The sequence below is a fragment of the Myxocyprinus asiaticus genome, chromosome 9 (genome assembly GCF_019703515.2).
Source record: "Myxocyprinus asiaticus isolate MX2 ecotype Aquarium Trade chromosome 9, UBuf_Myxa_2, whole genome shotgun sequence".
Lineage (NCBI taxonomy): Eukaryota > Metazoa > Chordata > Actinopteri > Cypriniformes > Catostomidae > Myxocyprinus > Myxocyprinus asiaticus.
Window position 1 is genome coordinate 3,748,753 of NC_059352.1, and position 18,648 is coordinate 3,767,400.

At 34.8% G+C, this 18,648-nt stretch overlaps 1 protein-coding gene across 1 annotated transcript in view; it reads left to right on the top strand.

Moving 5' to 3' along the window:
* The window catches only part of LOC127446028 (solute carrier family 12 member 5-like), a 139,042-nt gene extending 122,341 nt beyond the window's left edge, over positions 1-16,701 (top strand). The window contains exons 19-26 of the mRNA XM_051706636.1: positions 2,562-2,731; positions 3,185-3,316; positions 5,594-5,701; positions 5,792-5,917; positions 8,147-8,337; positions 8,780-8,794; positions 8,883-9,016; positions 11,806-16,701. Coding sequence (XP_051562596.1) covers positions 2,562-2,731; positions 3,185-3,316; positions 5,594-5,701; positions 5,792-5,917; positions 8,147-8,337; positions 8,780-8,794; positions 8,883-9,016; positions 11,806-11,897 — 968 coding nt within the window. The 3' untranslated portion in view covers positions 11,898-16,701. The remainder of the gene's footprint in view (positions 1-2,561; positions 2,732-3,184; positions 3,317-5,593; positions 5,702-5,791; positions 5,918-8,146; positions 8,338-8,779; positions 8,795-8,882; positions 9,017-11,805) is intronic.
* Positions 16,702-18,648: the final 1,947 nt, after the last annotated feature.

Consider the following 18,648-nt stretch of genomic DNA (forward strand, 5'->3'; position numbering starts at 1 on the left):
TTTATTTTCTCCCCTTTCTCCCCAATTTGGAATGCCCAATTCCCAATGCGCTCTAGGTCCTCGTGGTGGCGTAGTGACTCGCCTCAATCCAGGTGGCAGAGGACGAATCTCAGTTGCCTCCACGTCTGAGACCGTCAATACGCGCATCTTAACACGTGGCTTGTTGAGCGCGTTACCATGTGGAGGCTTCACGCTATTCTCCGCGGCATCCACACACAACTCACTACGTGCCCCACCGAGAGCAAGAACCACATTATAGAGACCACGAGGAGGTTACCCCATGTGACTCTACCCACCCTAGCAACTGGGCCAATTGGTTGCTTAGGAGACCTGGCTGGAGTCACTCAGCACCCCTGGATTCGAACTCGCAACTCCAGGGGTGGTAGTCGATTTTTGCTTTTTTAAAGAAAAGGAGGGACAAGTGGAAATTATTGTGGTAATAAACATTATGCCACAAATGCTGTCGATTGAGCTTAACTTGTATTGAAACCTGAATATTATTTTACATTAATTTCAGTTAAATCACAAGGATGTAACAATCTTTTTTATCTTTTCAGAGAAACATCTGAAACAAAGTGAGCGACCATTGAGGATTAAATTTGGGTTTCTGAGATTATATCTACACCTCTTGCATCCGTGCAGGATTTAACAAACTGATTCGTGCTCTGGTAGCTGTGTTAATTCATTACATCATACGTGTTGTTGCATCTAAACTCTGAAGTGCTGCAGGAGTCAGACACAGCAGGTGCCGCTTTACTTTTGTCAGTACAGCTGTTCACTTCTAAATGTGACATTTTCTTAAATGCAGTTGTTGAGCGGAAATGAGCGAGGCTTTAATTTAGTCTGATTTGGAACGGAGCCCAGAGTACTTTCAGAAATTGTGTGCCATGACGTGTTAGAGTTTGAAGAAACTGTTCCTAGTCAGGTGTTGATTCTATTAAAATACAAGAGATTAAGAGTGGGAAGTACAACCAAAATCATATTTCATGAGTTATTTTATATCACAGTAATGTCTTATATCTTAATATAGTTATTTTTCCTGGAAATTCAATGATTTTTGCATTTTAATAATCATGTGGTAATGCTTATTTTTGGATAATCCAATTAATTAAATACTTTACAACAGGGCTGGGAAATGTAACGCTTTAATTTCTGCAATTAATAGCTGACTCTTTAACATGTTAAAAAAATAACGCAATTAATGCAGTATCGGTTTTTTTTTTTTTGTTTGTTTTTTTCACTTCCTGAAACTTCACTTGTGTTTTTCCCCACTTCATGTGGCTTAAATTGGCATATATAAATTTCCACTTGACGCGACAGCACATTCTAGAACAGGAACTGATTGTGTGGAGCAGTGCACACTTATTCATTACGGGCAACGTATGTCCCGGGCATAATAAACTCAGGAGTGTATTTACTGTACAGAATGGAGACTTCATTAGCAAGTGGTGAGCCAGGTGTGGGAGAGATATGGACAAGCTGCCGTATAACTTCAGATCGCCCGAAAACGCTCACTCACTGTCATCTGATCCAGTGTCAAAAGCAAAACCGCTCGAGAGAGACCCAGCGTGTGCGCTATAGAGACAGAACGGCATTCCAGAGAAAATAATACTTTTGAGATTTTAAACTTCAGCATTCAGTTTGTTTTATATCATTATGTATAGTGCTTTATAATGCATTGGTAATGTACACTTAAGATTGTCTTGCCAATAAAGTTTGATATGAATTGAATCTGCATATTAAAAATAGTCCACTGGAAAACGCCAGAAGATTTTGCCCAATGTTTCATTACAGCATGTCCATGAAAACATATACTTGTATCAAAAATGTATACCTATAAAAATGTGTCTAATTAACTCTATCCGCAAAAAAACAAAACAAAAAAAAACAATAAACTGAACATTTTAAAATGTACATATTTAAATAATTAAAATAAACAATGATTTTTCTTGCAAGTTCTTTGAGACAAAGTATAAAGTAAATGTATTTATAATTATATTTCAATGTTTGTTTTAATGTACCAAGTACCAAGATTAATCGCGATTAATCACTAAAATTATTTTTTTTTTTTTGTCATGTCAGCAGAATGGCCACATTTTAATTTTGTGGACAAAAGTTGATCAAATATTAATAATATTTTAAAACAAAATTGTTTCACTTCTTATTTTTTAAAGAGATAATAATAAAATATTATTTAAACTACTGGTGCCAACATTTCTTTTTTCACGAATTTCAGACAAGGACTTTTATTTACTTATTTATTTATTTATTTTTTAACTGTCTCCAGGACGGTTATCCCACTTAGACATTTTCACTTTAACCCCCAGAAAAAATATTTAAATGACTTTGAACTTAGACATTGAAGACATGTAACATCACAGTACAGGACTGGTGTATTCAAGTAATTGTTTTGTGTATTGCATTTTTTAGAGTAACTTAATAGATCTGGACCAAAACAATTAGCATCACGTCATTGACCCATAAACCCTCATAACATCCAGCCTTACAACAGATCTCCTGGTTGTTTGAAAATAATACAAATAAATTGTTTTCTGTTTCAGAGCTGGTTAGGGAGACGACTGCTGCCAGTAAAGCTCTGCTGGTGCCCAAGAATATCTCGGCCTTCCCATCAAACGGAGAACGCTTCACTGAGGGTCACATTGATGTTTGGTGGATTGTTCACGATGGAGGGATGCTCATGCTGCTACCGTTCCTCCTGCGCCAGCACAAGGTACGTTCTTTAATTGATTTTTAGGACTCAGATACCCCACTGATGATCGTGTTAAAATAATAATAATAGTAATTTCACCTATTCTTATTTCTTCCCTCATTAACCTATTATTTTCCCTTCAGAATCTTTAATTGTGCACCTGTGACCTAGTCAAAACCCAGAAGAGAAGTGCAATGGCAGATATTATTAAAGTAGACATAGACTTTTATTCAATACAGTAGCAATATATGTATCTGTTTAAGTTTATCTAAAGATTGTTTGTTCCCTGGGAATCTAACCCATGATATTTTTCATATGAAAGTTAATGGTGACTGAAGTGATCACGCTGCAAAATGCAAAAAAAAAAAAAAAAAAATCATAAGGAGGATCTTAAAAACAGTCTATACAACTCATGCACTTTATTCCAAGTATTCTGAATACATAAAAATCTGTCATTGTTTATGTTTTTTATAGGTGTGGAGGAAATGTAAGATGCGCATCTTCACTGTGGCTCAGATGGATGATAACAGCATTCAGATGAAGAAAGATCTGACCACCTTCCTGTATCATCTGCGTATAGATGCTGCTGTGGAGGTGGTGGAGATGGTAATGTGTTCATTTACATTCTCTTTTATATACTCTCCTTCTAAACTTGATCCTTTTTACTTGATCAGCAGTCTGTAATAATGTATGGAATAGTTCACCCAAAACTGAAAATTCTGTCATCATTTATTCACCCTTTTTTGAATCCTAAATGAGATGTCCAAACTGCTCTTTTCAACACAATGAAATTGGACAGTGACCAGGGGCTATCAAGCTCCAAAATGGACTATAAAGTAGATGTTGACCAACAGTGGATTTTGCCGATAATGATAACTAAGGTGGTGGAAAAGGCAGATAACCAATTAATTGGCCGATAGTTTTTAAAATCAATTTATAGAAAAGTTTTTCCTTACTGTGACACAGAGGCTAAAAATGTTCAAAATAAATAAAATGCCAGCAGTTTATTGTGCAACATAATTCCCAATAATAACCAGAAGAAAATGAAGATTTGATGCATAATGTGGGACTTTTAACTATAAACAAGCATGAAATACACACTTATTTTGTGACTCTTATTTTAAACTTAAGTATTTAACAAATTAAGCTTTTTGTAGCCTATGTATTCTCCAGATTAAGGGTTTTCTCTCTGTGTGTGTGTGTGTGTGTGTGTGTGTGTGTGTGTGTGTGTGTGTGTGTGTGTGTGTGTGTGTAAATACAAAATACAAATTTTGATAGTGGTTATACTTCATTATTCATATTGGCTGCCATGTTGATGGAAAAACAAATAATGCATATTGATGTTATTGATTCTTTTTTATAACTTTATAAATTATTATAAAACATGAAGAACTACTTTCTAAATATCTGTTTGTTTACTATGTTGTTTTGACATGAGTGTTGTACAGTAGCTAGCATGACCTATAATGTCTCTTGTATGCAATGCATGGCTTATTTGTATGGAATGCATAGCATAGCAGAAGAGAAAGTGGCTGTGAGAAAAAAGTAACACAAAAGTAAAGTAATGCTTTACTTTCCATAAAAAATTACTTTTTAATTAAGTTACTTTTTTAAGGACTAACACAATATTCAAATGAGTTACTTTTAAAAGTAACATTACCCAACACTGGTCAACAGATGGGTTGCCTGGGATCACGAGGAGTTCTGTCTTGGCAAGTTTGTGCTGAAGGTGGCGTTTCTTCATCCAGGCCGAAATGTCCGAGAGGCAGGCAGAGATACAAGCTGAGACAGTAGGGTCATCAGACTGGAACGACAGGTAGAGCTGCGTGTCATCTGCGTAGCAGTGGTAGGAAAAGTCATGTGCCTCAATGATCGGTCCAAGTGATGTTGTGTATATCGAGAAGAGGAGGGGTCCAAGCACTGATCCTTGAGGTACACCAGTGGTCAGCTGGTGTTACTTGGACACCTCTCCTCTCCAGGAGACCTTGAAAGATCTGCCAATGAGGTATGACTCAACCCATTCAAGCGCAGTTCCTGTGTTGCCCAGGTCAGAGAGGGTGACAAGTCAAGGAGGATGAGGATGGATGATTTGGAGTTAGCTCTCGCCAGTCGCAGGGTTTCAGCTACTGACAAGAGGGTAGTCTCTGTTGAGTGTCCTGGTTGAATATGACCCTCTCAACAGTTTAAAACAGGAAGGGTAGGAGAGAGACTGGTCTGTAGTTGTCAACTACTGTCGGATTATTTGTTGATTTTTTGAGCAGTGGGGTTACTCGAGCCTGCTTTAACGGATTGGGAAAGTTTCCAGTTGTGAGAAATGTGTTGATAATGTGTGTGGGTAAGATTGATGGAGAGGCAGCTAGCATAAGATGTGAGGGGATAGGGTCAAGTGGACAGGTGGTAGGATGGTTAGAAAGAAGCACTTTGGAGACCTCAGTCTCCAGAGGAGAACAGAGGTTCGGATGTTGGAAGAGAGTGCCTGTGGGTGTTAGGAGTAGAGAACTGGCTGCTGATGCTCGCTACTTTGTCAGTGAAAAAACATTGCAAAGTCATCAGCAGTCAGAAAAGTAGTAGGATGTGGTGGAGGAGGATAGAGAAGAGATGAGAAAGTTGAAAATAGTTTATGTGAATCTGAAGTGTTACTGATCTTATTCTGGTAATAATCAATTTTAGCACTAGAAATGCTGGCAAAAAAGAGAAGCGACTGATACTTGCTCAGGTCAGCAGGGTCTTTTGACTTGTGCACTTTATCTCCACCGCCCCAATAAAGGGACTGTATTTTCTTGCTCTTTTCAATATTTCTGTTGAATTCTCTTACTAACTCTGAGATATATCTGAGATAAGTTATCGTAAAATAAATACATATTGTATCTCACCCATCTTCAGCATGACAGTGATATTTCAGCGTACACATATGAGAAGACCCTGATGATGGAGCAGCGTTCTCAGATCCTCAAGCAGATCAACCTCACCAAGACTGAGCGTGAACGAGAGGTAAACTTACATCCTCAAACCGATCGCACAGTTACCGGACACAGCAGCGCATTCACCGTTTTAAATGATTTTCATAATTCCTCTCTTCAGATTCAGAGCATCACTGATAGCTCTCGTGGGTCGATCCGTCGTAAGAACCCGGCTGCGGTCACCACACAGTTGAGCGTCACTGAGGAGCCGGCCGCCAGCAGCAAAGAAGAGAAACCAGAAGAGGAGGTACAGGATACAGAGTCTGCAGTCTTATTTATTTCCTTTGTAATGGCATCTCTAAACATCAGTGTTAATGAATACGTTTGCAGTTTGCTTGTGTTGACGGTGTTACATTGCAGTGATAGCAACATCACTTGTCTTGGTGTGATGATGGTGTGATTTTGATTTGAAAGTTTTTCTTGTCACTTAATTTTTGAAGCCCTTTAGAGTAATAGATACTGCAGAAGTCAATCTCTCTCTCTCTCTCTCTCTCTTTTATTTATATTTTTTTATTTCAATTTGAAACGTGTGGAGCGGGAATTTTTTTTCTGAAATAGTTTTGCGTTCCCTCGCAATACATTTAAAATTGTTTTACTACAGTAACCATATTTTAACCTTTATATTCATAGTAAACCCATAGTAATAATACAGGAAAATTAAAACTATGTTAAAAAACTTATAATTTTGTGGTTATCATGGCTTTACTACAAAAACCATGGTATTTGTAGTAAAACCGTCCATACCTGTAGTAGTCAAAAAACTATGGTTACTACATTCTACAATATTACTATAGTAAAACCATAGTTAAACTATGGTATTTGTATAGTAAAACCATAATAACCACAAAATTATGATTTTTATTACCAGTTCGTTTTCCTGTATTATCACTACGGATTAAAATATGGTTACTGTAGAAAAACTATGGTAAATTTATTTAATTTTTGTATTTTTTTATTAATCTGTTGCAATATAATATTGACAAACATTAATTACATTTAAAAGAAAAATCAAATAATAAATAAAATTACAATAGGAAATATAGTAATTAATTAGATTTATTTCTTGAATAATTTTTAATGAAAATAAATTAACATTTATTTATTTTTTTATTTTTTTATTTTAGAAGTTAGTTTTATTTCTCTCACTCTCTTTTTCTAAATTAAAAAAAAAACAATTACATTTCAATTTGAGAAGTGCTTTATTACACTGATAATATATAATAATGCCATAGCATAAATACAGAAATTAATTATATTGAAAAGAAAACAAATACAGTTCAAATACAATTAAATACATTATAACGTATTTATTTTTAAATGATAAAACATTATTTCTTTTACATTTTTTGTTTATTTAGTTTTTATTTTAATGAAAGTAAATATATAATTATTTTTAAGGAAAAGTAAATGTTCATTTGAATTTATTATTATTTTATTTTAATTATTTTCACTATCAGTTTTTCATTTATTTCTTTTTATTGTATTAAAATTAAGCAGTTTCAATTTGAAAAGTGCTTTATTACACAGTTATAAATATTGCTATAGCATGAATATAGACATTAATTACATTTAAAAGAAAACGCAAATAATACATAACAGTAAAATAGGAAATATAGTAATGAATTAGATTTATTACTTAAATGAATCATTTTACTGAAAATGAATGTTATAAATAAATAAAAAATAAACCTTTTCATTTTTTTATTTTAGTAGTTAGTTTTGTTTATTTCTCTCACTCTCTTAAAATTTCAATTTGAGAAGTGCTTTATTACACTGATAACATAATATTGCAATAGCATGAATACATTTTATGTTTTTATTTTAATGAGAAAATCATACGATTAGTTTTAAGGAAAAATACATTTTAATTTTATTAATTTTTTTTTAAATTTCTTTTTCATTTATTTCTTTTTTATTGTATTACAATTATTCAATTTCAATTTGAAAAGTGCTTTATCACACTGTTAACATACAACATTGCAATAGTATGAATATTGACATTAATTACATTTAAAAGAAAATAAATATAATTGAAATAATAAATAATAGTAACTAATTCAAAGAAGTGTATTTCTTTAAAATGTATTTAAAAATGAATACATTATAAAGTTATTTGTAAAGGAAAATATATTGACATTTTAATTTATTTGTAATTATTATTTGAACGATTTTCATAATCACTTTTTTAATTTTTTTTATTGTATTATTTCTCTCTCTCTCTCTCTCTCTCCCCCTCCCTCACTCTTTGACATATAATACTGATAAACCAAAGCATTTATGAAAAAATAAATATAAGTAATAATAGTAGACTAATACATAAATGAAAATAATTTTTATTTTATTTTATTAATTTTTAAAGAAAAGAAAATTATAATTTCATTCCCTCTCTTTGTCGTGATATTCTCCATATATGTGCTGGTCCTGCCCTGTCTCTCTCTCTCTCTCTCAGTCTGTCCCTGTGTCCCCCCCACAACAGGAACAGCTGATTCATGACAAGAATACCAACCCCCCCACCCCTGCCACCCCTCAGTCCCCCGCCGCAGACGCCGAGACCCCCGGCACGGCCGTTCAGATGACCTGGACTGAAGCAAAGTGTGACGGCGAGCAGGCCAAACCGATCGGAGTCACAACAACAGAGGCCATCAAAGATCTCTTCAACATGAAACCGTGAGTGAAAAGAGACTGGGGGGTTCTCCGAATGATCAGAATGATCATTGATAGGATTAGGTCTATTCAATGTAAACATTTTTATTAATGCAAATAAACAAATGGTAAACAAATGTATTTTTCAAAATATCTAAATCAAGGGTTAGGGTTAGACACAGACCTTCAGACTGTTCTAACTCGGGTTGCTATGACTTTTCGAACTGATCAGGTTTACGGTTTTCACACAGCGAGCAATGAAATATCAGCAAAATCCCATAGACTTTAATGAAATGTTCACAAGGTTTTGGGGTGCACCGAAACCTCTAGTGTGAAAGTGACTACTTGTTCTTATAAAGATCTATTTATTTTTTCTCGTCTGTAATTGTTTGAGTATGAGTTTCAAATTATGTTTGTTTCTTGTGCTCTTTTTGACACTTGTCTTTTTATCTTTGAAATGCCACAGAGAGTGGGAAAATCTGTAAGTACAGAGTTCTGCTCGACACGCATTCACAAACACTCGCACACAGTGACATTGATTCACTAATTGTTTATATTTTTGCCTTTAGAAACCAGTTCAACGTGAGGCGCATGCACACTGCGCTCAGACTCAATGAAGTCATCACTAAGAAATCGCAGGAGGCCAAACTTGTTCTGCTCAACATGCCCGGACCACCTAAAAACAGAACCGGTGACGAGAACTGTATCCTATGATTTTGTGCTCGTATGTTTGTCTCACTGTGTTTCTGTGTCTTGAGTATGCTAGTCTTGAATAGCCAGACTATCGGCATAAAATCTGGTCCTGCTTAGACAGAAAGAGACCAGAATGACTGAATGTCATTGGCCAATCTCAGTTAATATTTTATGTGTCGTTTAAGGGAAATCTGAAATGGAAGATACCACAGAAATAGGCCAGAGTGGAAAACATTTATTTAAATAATGATGCAGCACTCTCCGTGAATGGTTATGCATACAACACCAAATAAACTAGTGGTCAAAAAATCTGTCTATTCAAAAGTAATAAGCACTGGTGAGTTGTTTCACATATATTGCTCAAACCTTTATAGCTACTTGTCACACAGGAATGTTGTCACAAGGGCTATATCTCAGTAAGGATAAGATTTGGAGTCAAAAGTCCAATGGCGTAAATACTGTATGTATTTTCTCTAGCTGATGTTTTGTATGTTGGTTTGAAACACCTAATTCAAAACCTTATTAAATTAGAATATTTTTTGTGGATTCTAACCTCCAATGTAAATCTACTATTAAAGACTTTTATTATTTTGAGACACATTTTCTAATTGTAACTCCTCCTAGAACATTCAAGCTACATCTACCAAACCTGCACAGATAGAAACATTCCAGCAACATGCTAGAAATGCTTAGGTACATGCTGAAACTTGTAAGTGCAACATGCTAGCAAGCAATACCTAGCTACATACTACAACATGCTAGCAATGACTAGCTAGATGTTAAAACTTGCTTGCAACACCTAGCTACATGATAAAACATGCTAGAAACGTGCTAGCAACACCTAGCTACATGCCAAAACATGTTAGAAACACCTAGCAACATACTAGCAATGTCTAGCTACATGCTAAAACATGCTAGCATTGTCTAGCTACATGATAAAACATGCTAGAAACGTGCTAGCAACACCTAGCTACATGCCAAAACATGTTAGCAACTCCTAGATACATGCTGTAACATGTTAGAAACACCTAGCAACATACTAGTAATGTCTAGCTATATGATAAAACATGCTAGCAACTCCTAGATACATGCTGTAACATGTTAGAAACACCTAGCAACATACTAGCAATGTCTAGCTACATGCTAAAACATGCTAGCATTGTCTAGCTACATGATAAAACATGCTAGCAACTCCTAGATACATGCTGTAACATGCTAGCAATGCCTAGCTGTATTTTACAACATGCTAGCAACATGTTAGCAACACCTAGCTATATGCTAAAACAAACTAGCAACGCATAGCTGCATGCTAAAGCATGCTCAAAACATGCTAGCAACACCTAGCTACATGATAAAACATGCTAGCAATTTCTAGCAACACCTGGCAACTGTTGTCTGTATAAACTTCCATTTTTAAAAAATTGGATTTTCAAGCCAACCTCAAAGTTTGTGTCTACAAACTTTTCTAGTTGTTATAGCTCTTGTATAAACAAGTGAACATAATCTATTTAGCAAAGACGGGCCACTTCTATTAAAATTAAATGGCATAAATCCAGACAATGGTCATCTCTATATTTCGTATGTTGCCTTGTCCATCTTTGTTGTTTTATGAATTGTGCTTAATAGTTGTTTTATTTATTAAATTGTGCTAAAACGCCAATAATTGGCTGTTCAATGAAGGCATAGGTCTAAAGAGAGGTGTAGATTTTATTTTGGTGGTTGTGATGGTGGGGACATAATTTAATAAAAGGTGCGACAACTTCCCTTTACAGTTGTACTCCAGTATATTGCATACTTGCTACTCAGCTCCTTTTTGAACTTCTAAGCATGACTTTGTTACCCTGCAAACTAATAATCCAGCCAACTAGATAGTAGCTTGCAATTTTGAGAAAGCTTTTGCCATTTTTCTGTGAGGTATGCAATATGCAAAATTATGATTTTTATTACCAGTTCGTTTTCCTGTATTATCACTACGGTTTAAAATATGGTTACTGTAGAAAAACTATGGTAAATTTATTTAATTTTTGTATTTTTTTATTAATCTGTTGCAATATAATATTGACAAACATTAATTACATTTAAAAGAAAAATCAAATAATAAATAAAATTACAATAGGAAATATAGTAATTAATTAGATTTATTTCTTGAATAATTTTTAATGAAAATAAATTAACATTTATTTATTTTTTTATTTTTTTATTTTAGAAGTTAGTTTTATTTCTCTCACTCTCTTTTTCTAAATTAAAAAAAAAACAATTACATTTCAATTTGAGAAGTGCTTTATTACACTGATAATATATAATAATGCCATAGCATAAATACAGAAATTAATTATATTGAAAAGAAAACAAATACAGTTCAAATACAATTAAATACATTATAACGTATTTATTTTTAAATGATAAAACATTATTTCTTTTACATTTTTTGTTTATTTAGTTTTTATTTTAATGAAAGTAAATATATAATTATTTTTAAGGAAAAGTAAATGTTCATTTGAATTTATTATTATTTTATTTTAATTATTTTCACTATCAGTTTTTCATTTATTTCTTTTTATTGTATTAAAATTAAGCAGTTTCAATTTGAAAAGTGCTTTATTACACAAACTAATAATCCAGCCAACTAGATAGTAGCTTGCAATTTTGAGAAAGCTTTTGCCATTTTTCTGTGAGGTATGCAATATATATACAGTTAGTCAATGGTCTTGAAGTCAAGACCAGTAGGTGTGTGTGTGTATAGTTACGTATATTTTCAAATGCATTTACCACTCGTTTCCTTGACTCACCATTAATCAGACATGGAATTCATGGAGGTTTTAAGCGAAGGTCTCAATCGGGTCCTCCTCGTGCGTGGTGGAGGCCGCGAGGTCATCACCATCTACTCTTAAAAACTGACCCCATTTGCCCCCTTTTCCAACTGTCCCATACTTCCCAGCCCCTACTCCAACCCCAACACACAAGAAACTACCCAGTGTTTCCCAAGCAATATCCCAGAGCCCCCTTCAATCAACCTACCCTAACTGAGACACATTCCCATCGACTGGTCTGCAAACCCGTTCTCATTGGCCAAACATCACTCTTGGCGTTCTTTCATTTCTATTTTGTGGTGGACCAGTGATCCACTGATTACTGTGATTACTGTTTAACGATGATGCACTGTTGATGTCAGTGAGTGTTTGGTTGATGCCCCCTCGCTGTAGCTTTCCTCCATGTGCACTACTCTCAACCGTCAATCACCATTCTCACCCAATCAGGAGAAGTCTGGTTCGATTGTTGTTTTGTTTTTAATGTTCTTTGTTTTGAGAAAGAAGATGCAGTACATGACATTCTAGGGTCAATGAAGATGGATTCGACTTTCACAACTATGGCAAACGAATGCTGCAGAAAATTTTTGCTTTGGTAGAAATGGATCTTCTCAACATCTTGTCTCCTGAACTTTGGGAAAAGATTTTCAAGGTTTGAACTCGACCCTCATCATCGAGTTGAAATTCATCAATCGCACTGAAATTGTGAAAAGAGATTTTAGAATTATGAGTGTTTACTGAGAAAACAAGCTTAACAAATTTTGAAGTCAACATGAAATCAAAACTGAATCTATTTACTTTCTAAATACACATTCCTGCTCTTATGGGTGCACGTCATTCATAATTGTTCATCACAGTGCTCCGCCTCTGAAACGACTTTACATTTCAACTGACATCACCAAGCCCTCTTATTTTTCAGTGCCCATCCATTCTCATTGAATATCCTGTTACAGAAATGCAAAATAGGTTGCGAATGCCATTTCATGTTGACTTTAAGATTGATTTGTTTACTGTATGTATATTTCCACACAAAGTCCTTGTGTTTTATCTGCCTTTGTGTCTCATCAACCTCTTTCATCCCTTTTGTTTTTTCCTTTTTGTTTTAAGGTGGCTAGCTATCCCCCTGCTGACTGTAAACACGATATGTGCCAAAAATTAGACTGGCAGGGTGTGCGCCTTACTGTCTGACATCGAAACAGCAAACGAGAGTTGTTTATCAGTGTAACTGAAGCTGTAATTAGCAGAAAAAAGAGCCCCCCCCCACCACAAAAACTAAAACTAAACAAAAAACTACTCCACTCCGAAGTGGTGTAAATAGTGTATAAGGCATTATTACATATCGATGTAGTATTTTTATTGTGAAATAACCGAAGCTTCTGGTGCAAAAAAACGCTGTTTTTTGTGTGGCTACAGGCTTCTCATTATGGTGGCTTAAAGTGTACTCTGTAGTACCGAACTTCCCCTACCCTACAAGCACTCAACCTGCACTGACAGCCACTGTGTAACAAATGATTTAGTGAGTCGATGGATTCATTAAATGAACGTGTGCGTGCGTGTTTGTGTGAGCAAGTGAATGAGTTGCATTCTTGAGCATATGGAAGTTACCCATTTTTCCCCATTTTGCAAAAAGAAAACCGTTCGTTGCATTTACAGATAAATCTATATAAATGATCTATTTCATAGGCAAAATCTATATTATCCTTGGTGGGATATGCCAGAGCTATATAAAAATGTTTTGCCAAACGTAGATTTCACTCGTGCCATATGAATGAAAATGTGCATTTTTGTCAATAGAATTAAAGTATTGATGCCTCGGTCACTTTAAAAAGAGATATAAAATATGATGCTGCGTCCAGTTCGAAATTATCATAATTACAAGTTTTGTCTTGTGAAAACTGCGAACATCCTTATTAATCTGTTTTAATTTGAAAACACTGTTTTCGGGTTACTAACGTCATCATTTCCAAAATATGCGGTAAATGGAGAGCATTTTCGAAATGCTATATTTTCAGTGGAGGAAAGCAGCATTCTAGTGTGGATGAAAGGCTTAAACGTAGTGAAATTAATGAAAGCTCCGGCTTCTCCCATTTGATCGGTTTCAATAGTTAAAGGTTGTTAGGTATCAACCTCTGCTTGATGTCATAATGAGTTACTATTGGGTTAATATTTAGCAAGAGATAAATTTACGTGGGAATATGGTGTTTTGCTGTCATTGTCAACAAAGCTGCGCATGGATGCATTTTTAGGTCAGAGCTGTAATTATGGTAATTTTGACATTTTTAATGTGGCAATAGATTGAGCTGGAATGAAACTAGAGAAGCAAGGGTAGTATAGATTTGAAAATGGATTGAATAATGTCCATAAATCTAAACTCTATGCAGTGCAACTGTAATACATTAGCCAAATCATACAGTCATATCATGATACAGATGCAAATTCATTCTTCAGCCTTCATTTAGGCTAAAAACCAGATAAAATTTTGAGTTTAGGTTAGAAAGTGTATTTTTGAGAACGTAATATGTAAAATTGGGAAGTCATATATTCATTCCATTATTTATTTTTGTAGGGATATAGGCTATTTATAAAGTTTCGTTTTACTATCAATTTCAGATAGAAATACCAACAACTACATATATATATATTCATACGTAAATACATAACTTGAATCACTGGTGAGAAAGTATATAGTTTACAGAAATTACAGATGTATTACAGAAGTTATTTTATGTTTTAAACATTGGAAAACCTCTCATAACATGAATGCTGCTGCTAGTGTATGAATAGATTAATTTGAAATGTGCATTTACATAGAGTGAAAGAAGAAAATATTTAAAGGTATATTTACAAGGTAATCGCGGGGAGGGGTTGACACTGCGAACGCAAACATATACTGCCGTTTGCATCAAAAACAAGCAGTTTTGAAGACCTCAGCCTTATATAATCAGCTTTATCATGTTTTATTTATCTAATTTATATTCTGTTTTTGGCCGAACGGTTGTAAGTTCAACTGACGGCAACAACAGTCACTTTCCACACACTAAATCGGAACGAAACACAACCATGCATTGAAACATTATGTATTTTAACGAAGTACTGCCTGCATAGACTGAGCCTCTGATGATGTTTTAAGAACAAATTAAGATTAGTTAGTTTGAAGATGTTTTTAGCGAACTCTTGCGAAATTTATCGTTCTACTCCTGTCTGCATGGTGTATGTTGGAGAATTTGTTTTAGATGATTTACGTAACGTGTGAAAAGACGTAAATGGCCGTTCCTGGTGAAACGTCAAGGCAGCTTTTTCTGACTGTTGCCAATTGCCGACTTTTTTAAGCAGTGGCAAAACGGCTAAATACCTGCCCAGAGGTATCAAGGGAAAATGTGTGTGTGTGTGTATAGCATTATAATGTGTAGTGTATTGGTACACAGATCATGTTAATTAGATTAGCGTGATTATCGGTGTGCGATGCGCATTGTAGGCGTCATTTTTTGGCTTTGTATATAATATCACTATTGAGACACTGTAGCTACAGGGTTGTTCCTTGTTGTGTTTGTTAGGATGCTTGTCATACACTGAAAAAAAAAAAGTTTTTTTTCCAACAGTAATGTGCAAAATTGATTTTGATGGAAAATGGAACGTAGGGGGTATTTCAATTGACATTTTTAGTTTGCCCACGAGTCTGCTTCTCTTTGAATAGTCCTGGACCATGTAGTTCATCAGCGTGCTTAGTATGCAAGAGAAGTGTGCGTCACATCTGTTCTATGGTGGCTGAGATAGAAATGCACTTTATACAGAGTAATCGTTCTTTACGTCCATGGTGACAGTGACGATTGAGTTGCCAGAGTCATGAGCATGCCAGATCATTTAGACGCCGACGCCTCTAGTGGCAGAAGTGTGAACTGCAGTCATTTCATTTAGAGGAGCAGCCGTACGGTGAAGTTATCGCGTCGAGTTTGCAGACTGGACAGATTTGTTTGCCGCAGTAACGTACTACCTGGAAATATTAATTTTATTATGCTGTCAAAATGTGTGTTTGCAGTTTATTTGGCATGAAATTCTAGCATTTATTTTAATTTATTGAAAATGATTAAAAGAGTATATGTAGAAGTAAAAAAATAAAAATAAAAAAGAGAAAAAAAAAAGAGATATTTCTTACACAAATCACTGAATTGATGTGGTGACATTTCCTTAACAATACCCTTCCTCCCATAAACCCTCCTTCACCATGCATCATTCCACCATTCTAAACCTACAAGCACCGTATTGAAATGTGAACACTGTATAAATCCGATCATATAAAAATTGATATATAAACAAGCGCTTCCACTGCTGGGCTTGGCTCTATTCAAACTGACAGTGGACAGAGTACTATCAGTGTTATCTTTTTCATTTATTCAACATTACATGATAAAACCTGGCTCATGTGTAGCAAGAAGAGAAATCCAGGATTCTGTATTCCATCGTCAAGGAATATTGAGGTGTTCTCTTGGGAGCAGACACATTTTGGAACAAAAAGGGCTCTAAAGTTTACTTTAGTTTTAAAGTTTCTCACCTACTGAGACTGACCCGTGCCAGTTGATGTTCAAAAAATGGAAATCTCACTTTATTTTGAGAGTATTCATTGAATTAACCTAGCCCCATAACATACCTTGACCTCTGAGGTCACTTCAAGCTTTTAAGGCTAGTATTTGTTTTGTGAAACATTCCAGTAACATTGCATGAACACTGAACATGCAAACCGCAACTTCAGTATGTCTGCAAGCTCTTAAAGGGATAGTTCACCCTAAAATGAAAATTCAGTCATTGTTTACTCACCCCTGTGTTGTTATAACCCCATATGACTTTCTTTCTTTTTCTTAACACAATGGGAGAATTTTGGGAAAAAAAATAGCAGTTTATAGTGACCACCTCTTCAAGCTTCAAAAGGACACAAAAGTATAATTCAGAACTCTAATAAATAATTCCATGACACTCATGTCTTGTTCTGAAGCAATACGATAAGGTTTGGTGAGAACCCGAAATCTAATGTATTATTGATTGAAAATCTTCAACGACCATTGGTCTCCTGTGTGTGTTCACGAGAAAGACTGCACGCGAGCTTTAGAGCTCCCTGGATGAGATCAGAACACTGGAGCTGCTCGCGAGGTGGGGCGTTCAAGCGAAAACTTGTTTTGTTTCAATTCAACAGGACCACCAGCGATATTAACAACAGAAAACACAACATAGCTGCACACAAATCAGAGAACAGAACTTACAAATATGTCTGAAGAGTTTGTAGTCGAAAAATAGATGCAGTTCTAAGACAGACTTTATTGTCCCAAAGGAAATCTGTCTTGGACACATACAGTACAGTATCTGCTGTTTAAATATAAATAACAGAGTGCATACATACAGTACATACACAGACTACTCTATACCCTGAACTGGAGAGAAAGGCAGAGGGAGCGGGAATGTCTGTCACCTCTTCTCCATTCTGAACCTGTGTGTGTGTGTGTGACAGACCTCCGTCTGAAGTGACCGTCGCGAAAACACTCGGAAGGTGTAACATTCAAGTGAGAGTAGTTTTAACCGGCAAGTGTGATGCTGGCTTCAATATAATGTTATCAGAATGATTTTGGACCAGTGCCAGTTCATGGTGAATGCGACTCACGTCGTACGCCAAACGTGCAGTCTGTCTCACGAACACGCGCAGGTGACCAACGGCCGTTGAAGATTTTCAATAAATAATACATTCGATTTCAGGTTGTTTCTCACCTAACCTTATTGTATTCCTTCAGAACAAGACATGAGTCTCATGGAATAATTTATTAAACTTCTGAATTATACTTTTGCATTCTTTTGAAGCTTGAAGAGGTGGTCACCATAAACTGCCATTGTATGACATCACTGAGCACAACATTTTTCACAATTTCTCCCTTTGTGTTAAGAAAAAGAAAGAAAGTCACATAGGGTTATAACAATACAGGGGTGAGTAAACGATGACTGAATTTTCATTTTTGAGTGAACTTTAAGAGTACAAATTTTGAAATGCGAAAAAATCCACGTGCAACAGTTCAAATAGAGCCAGGACCCAGGTCTGTTGTCCTGTTCAACGCATGCACAGTATCCTGAACAAACTGATATATATATATATTTATATATTTTTAATATATATATATATATATATATATATATATATATATATATAAATGTTTTGTGATACACAGTATTATGTTCACGCCAGCTTAAGTTATTTGAATTGTAAATGTGTTATTTTTACAAGATGTTTGGTGTTCTTGTTCTATACAACAATTTCTTTGGATCAGTTAGTATATTAGTGTGAATGAATATTGATTGGTTAAAAGGGTCTATTTTTACTATAGTTAGTTTAGCCAACAAAAAAAAAAGACCATTTTGCTTTTATTGTTATGATCACACAGTTAATTTATCTAAAGAAGAACTGATTACCAAAGTATATTTATGTTAACCTGCATATGTCTTTAGTGTATTAAAAAAAAAGTGTCATTCTAATGAATAATAAAAGAAGATTGAGGGTGTATTACGTTTAGCAGTAAAATCATTATTATTTACACCAGTGTTGTACTCATGCCTTAAATACACAAATTGGCAGCTATATGTTAACTGATTTACTAGAAGTGCAATGTGTATGGTTAATAATGTTTTTATATATATATACACACACACACACACACACACTACTGGTCAAAAGTTTTGAAACACTTATTCTTTATTATTATTATTTTTCACATTTTAGAATAATAGTAAAGTCATCAAAACTATGGAATATCATAAATGGAACTATGAGAATTATGTTGTGACTAAACAAAATCCAAAATAA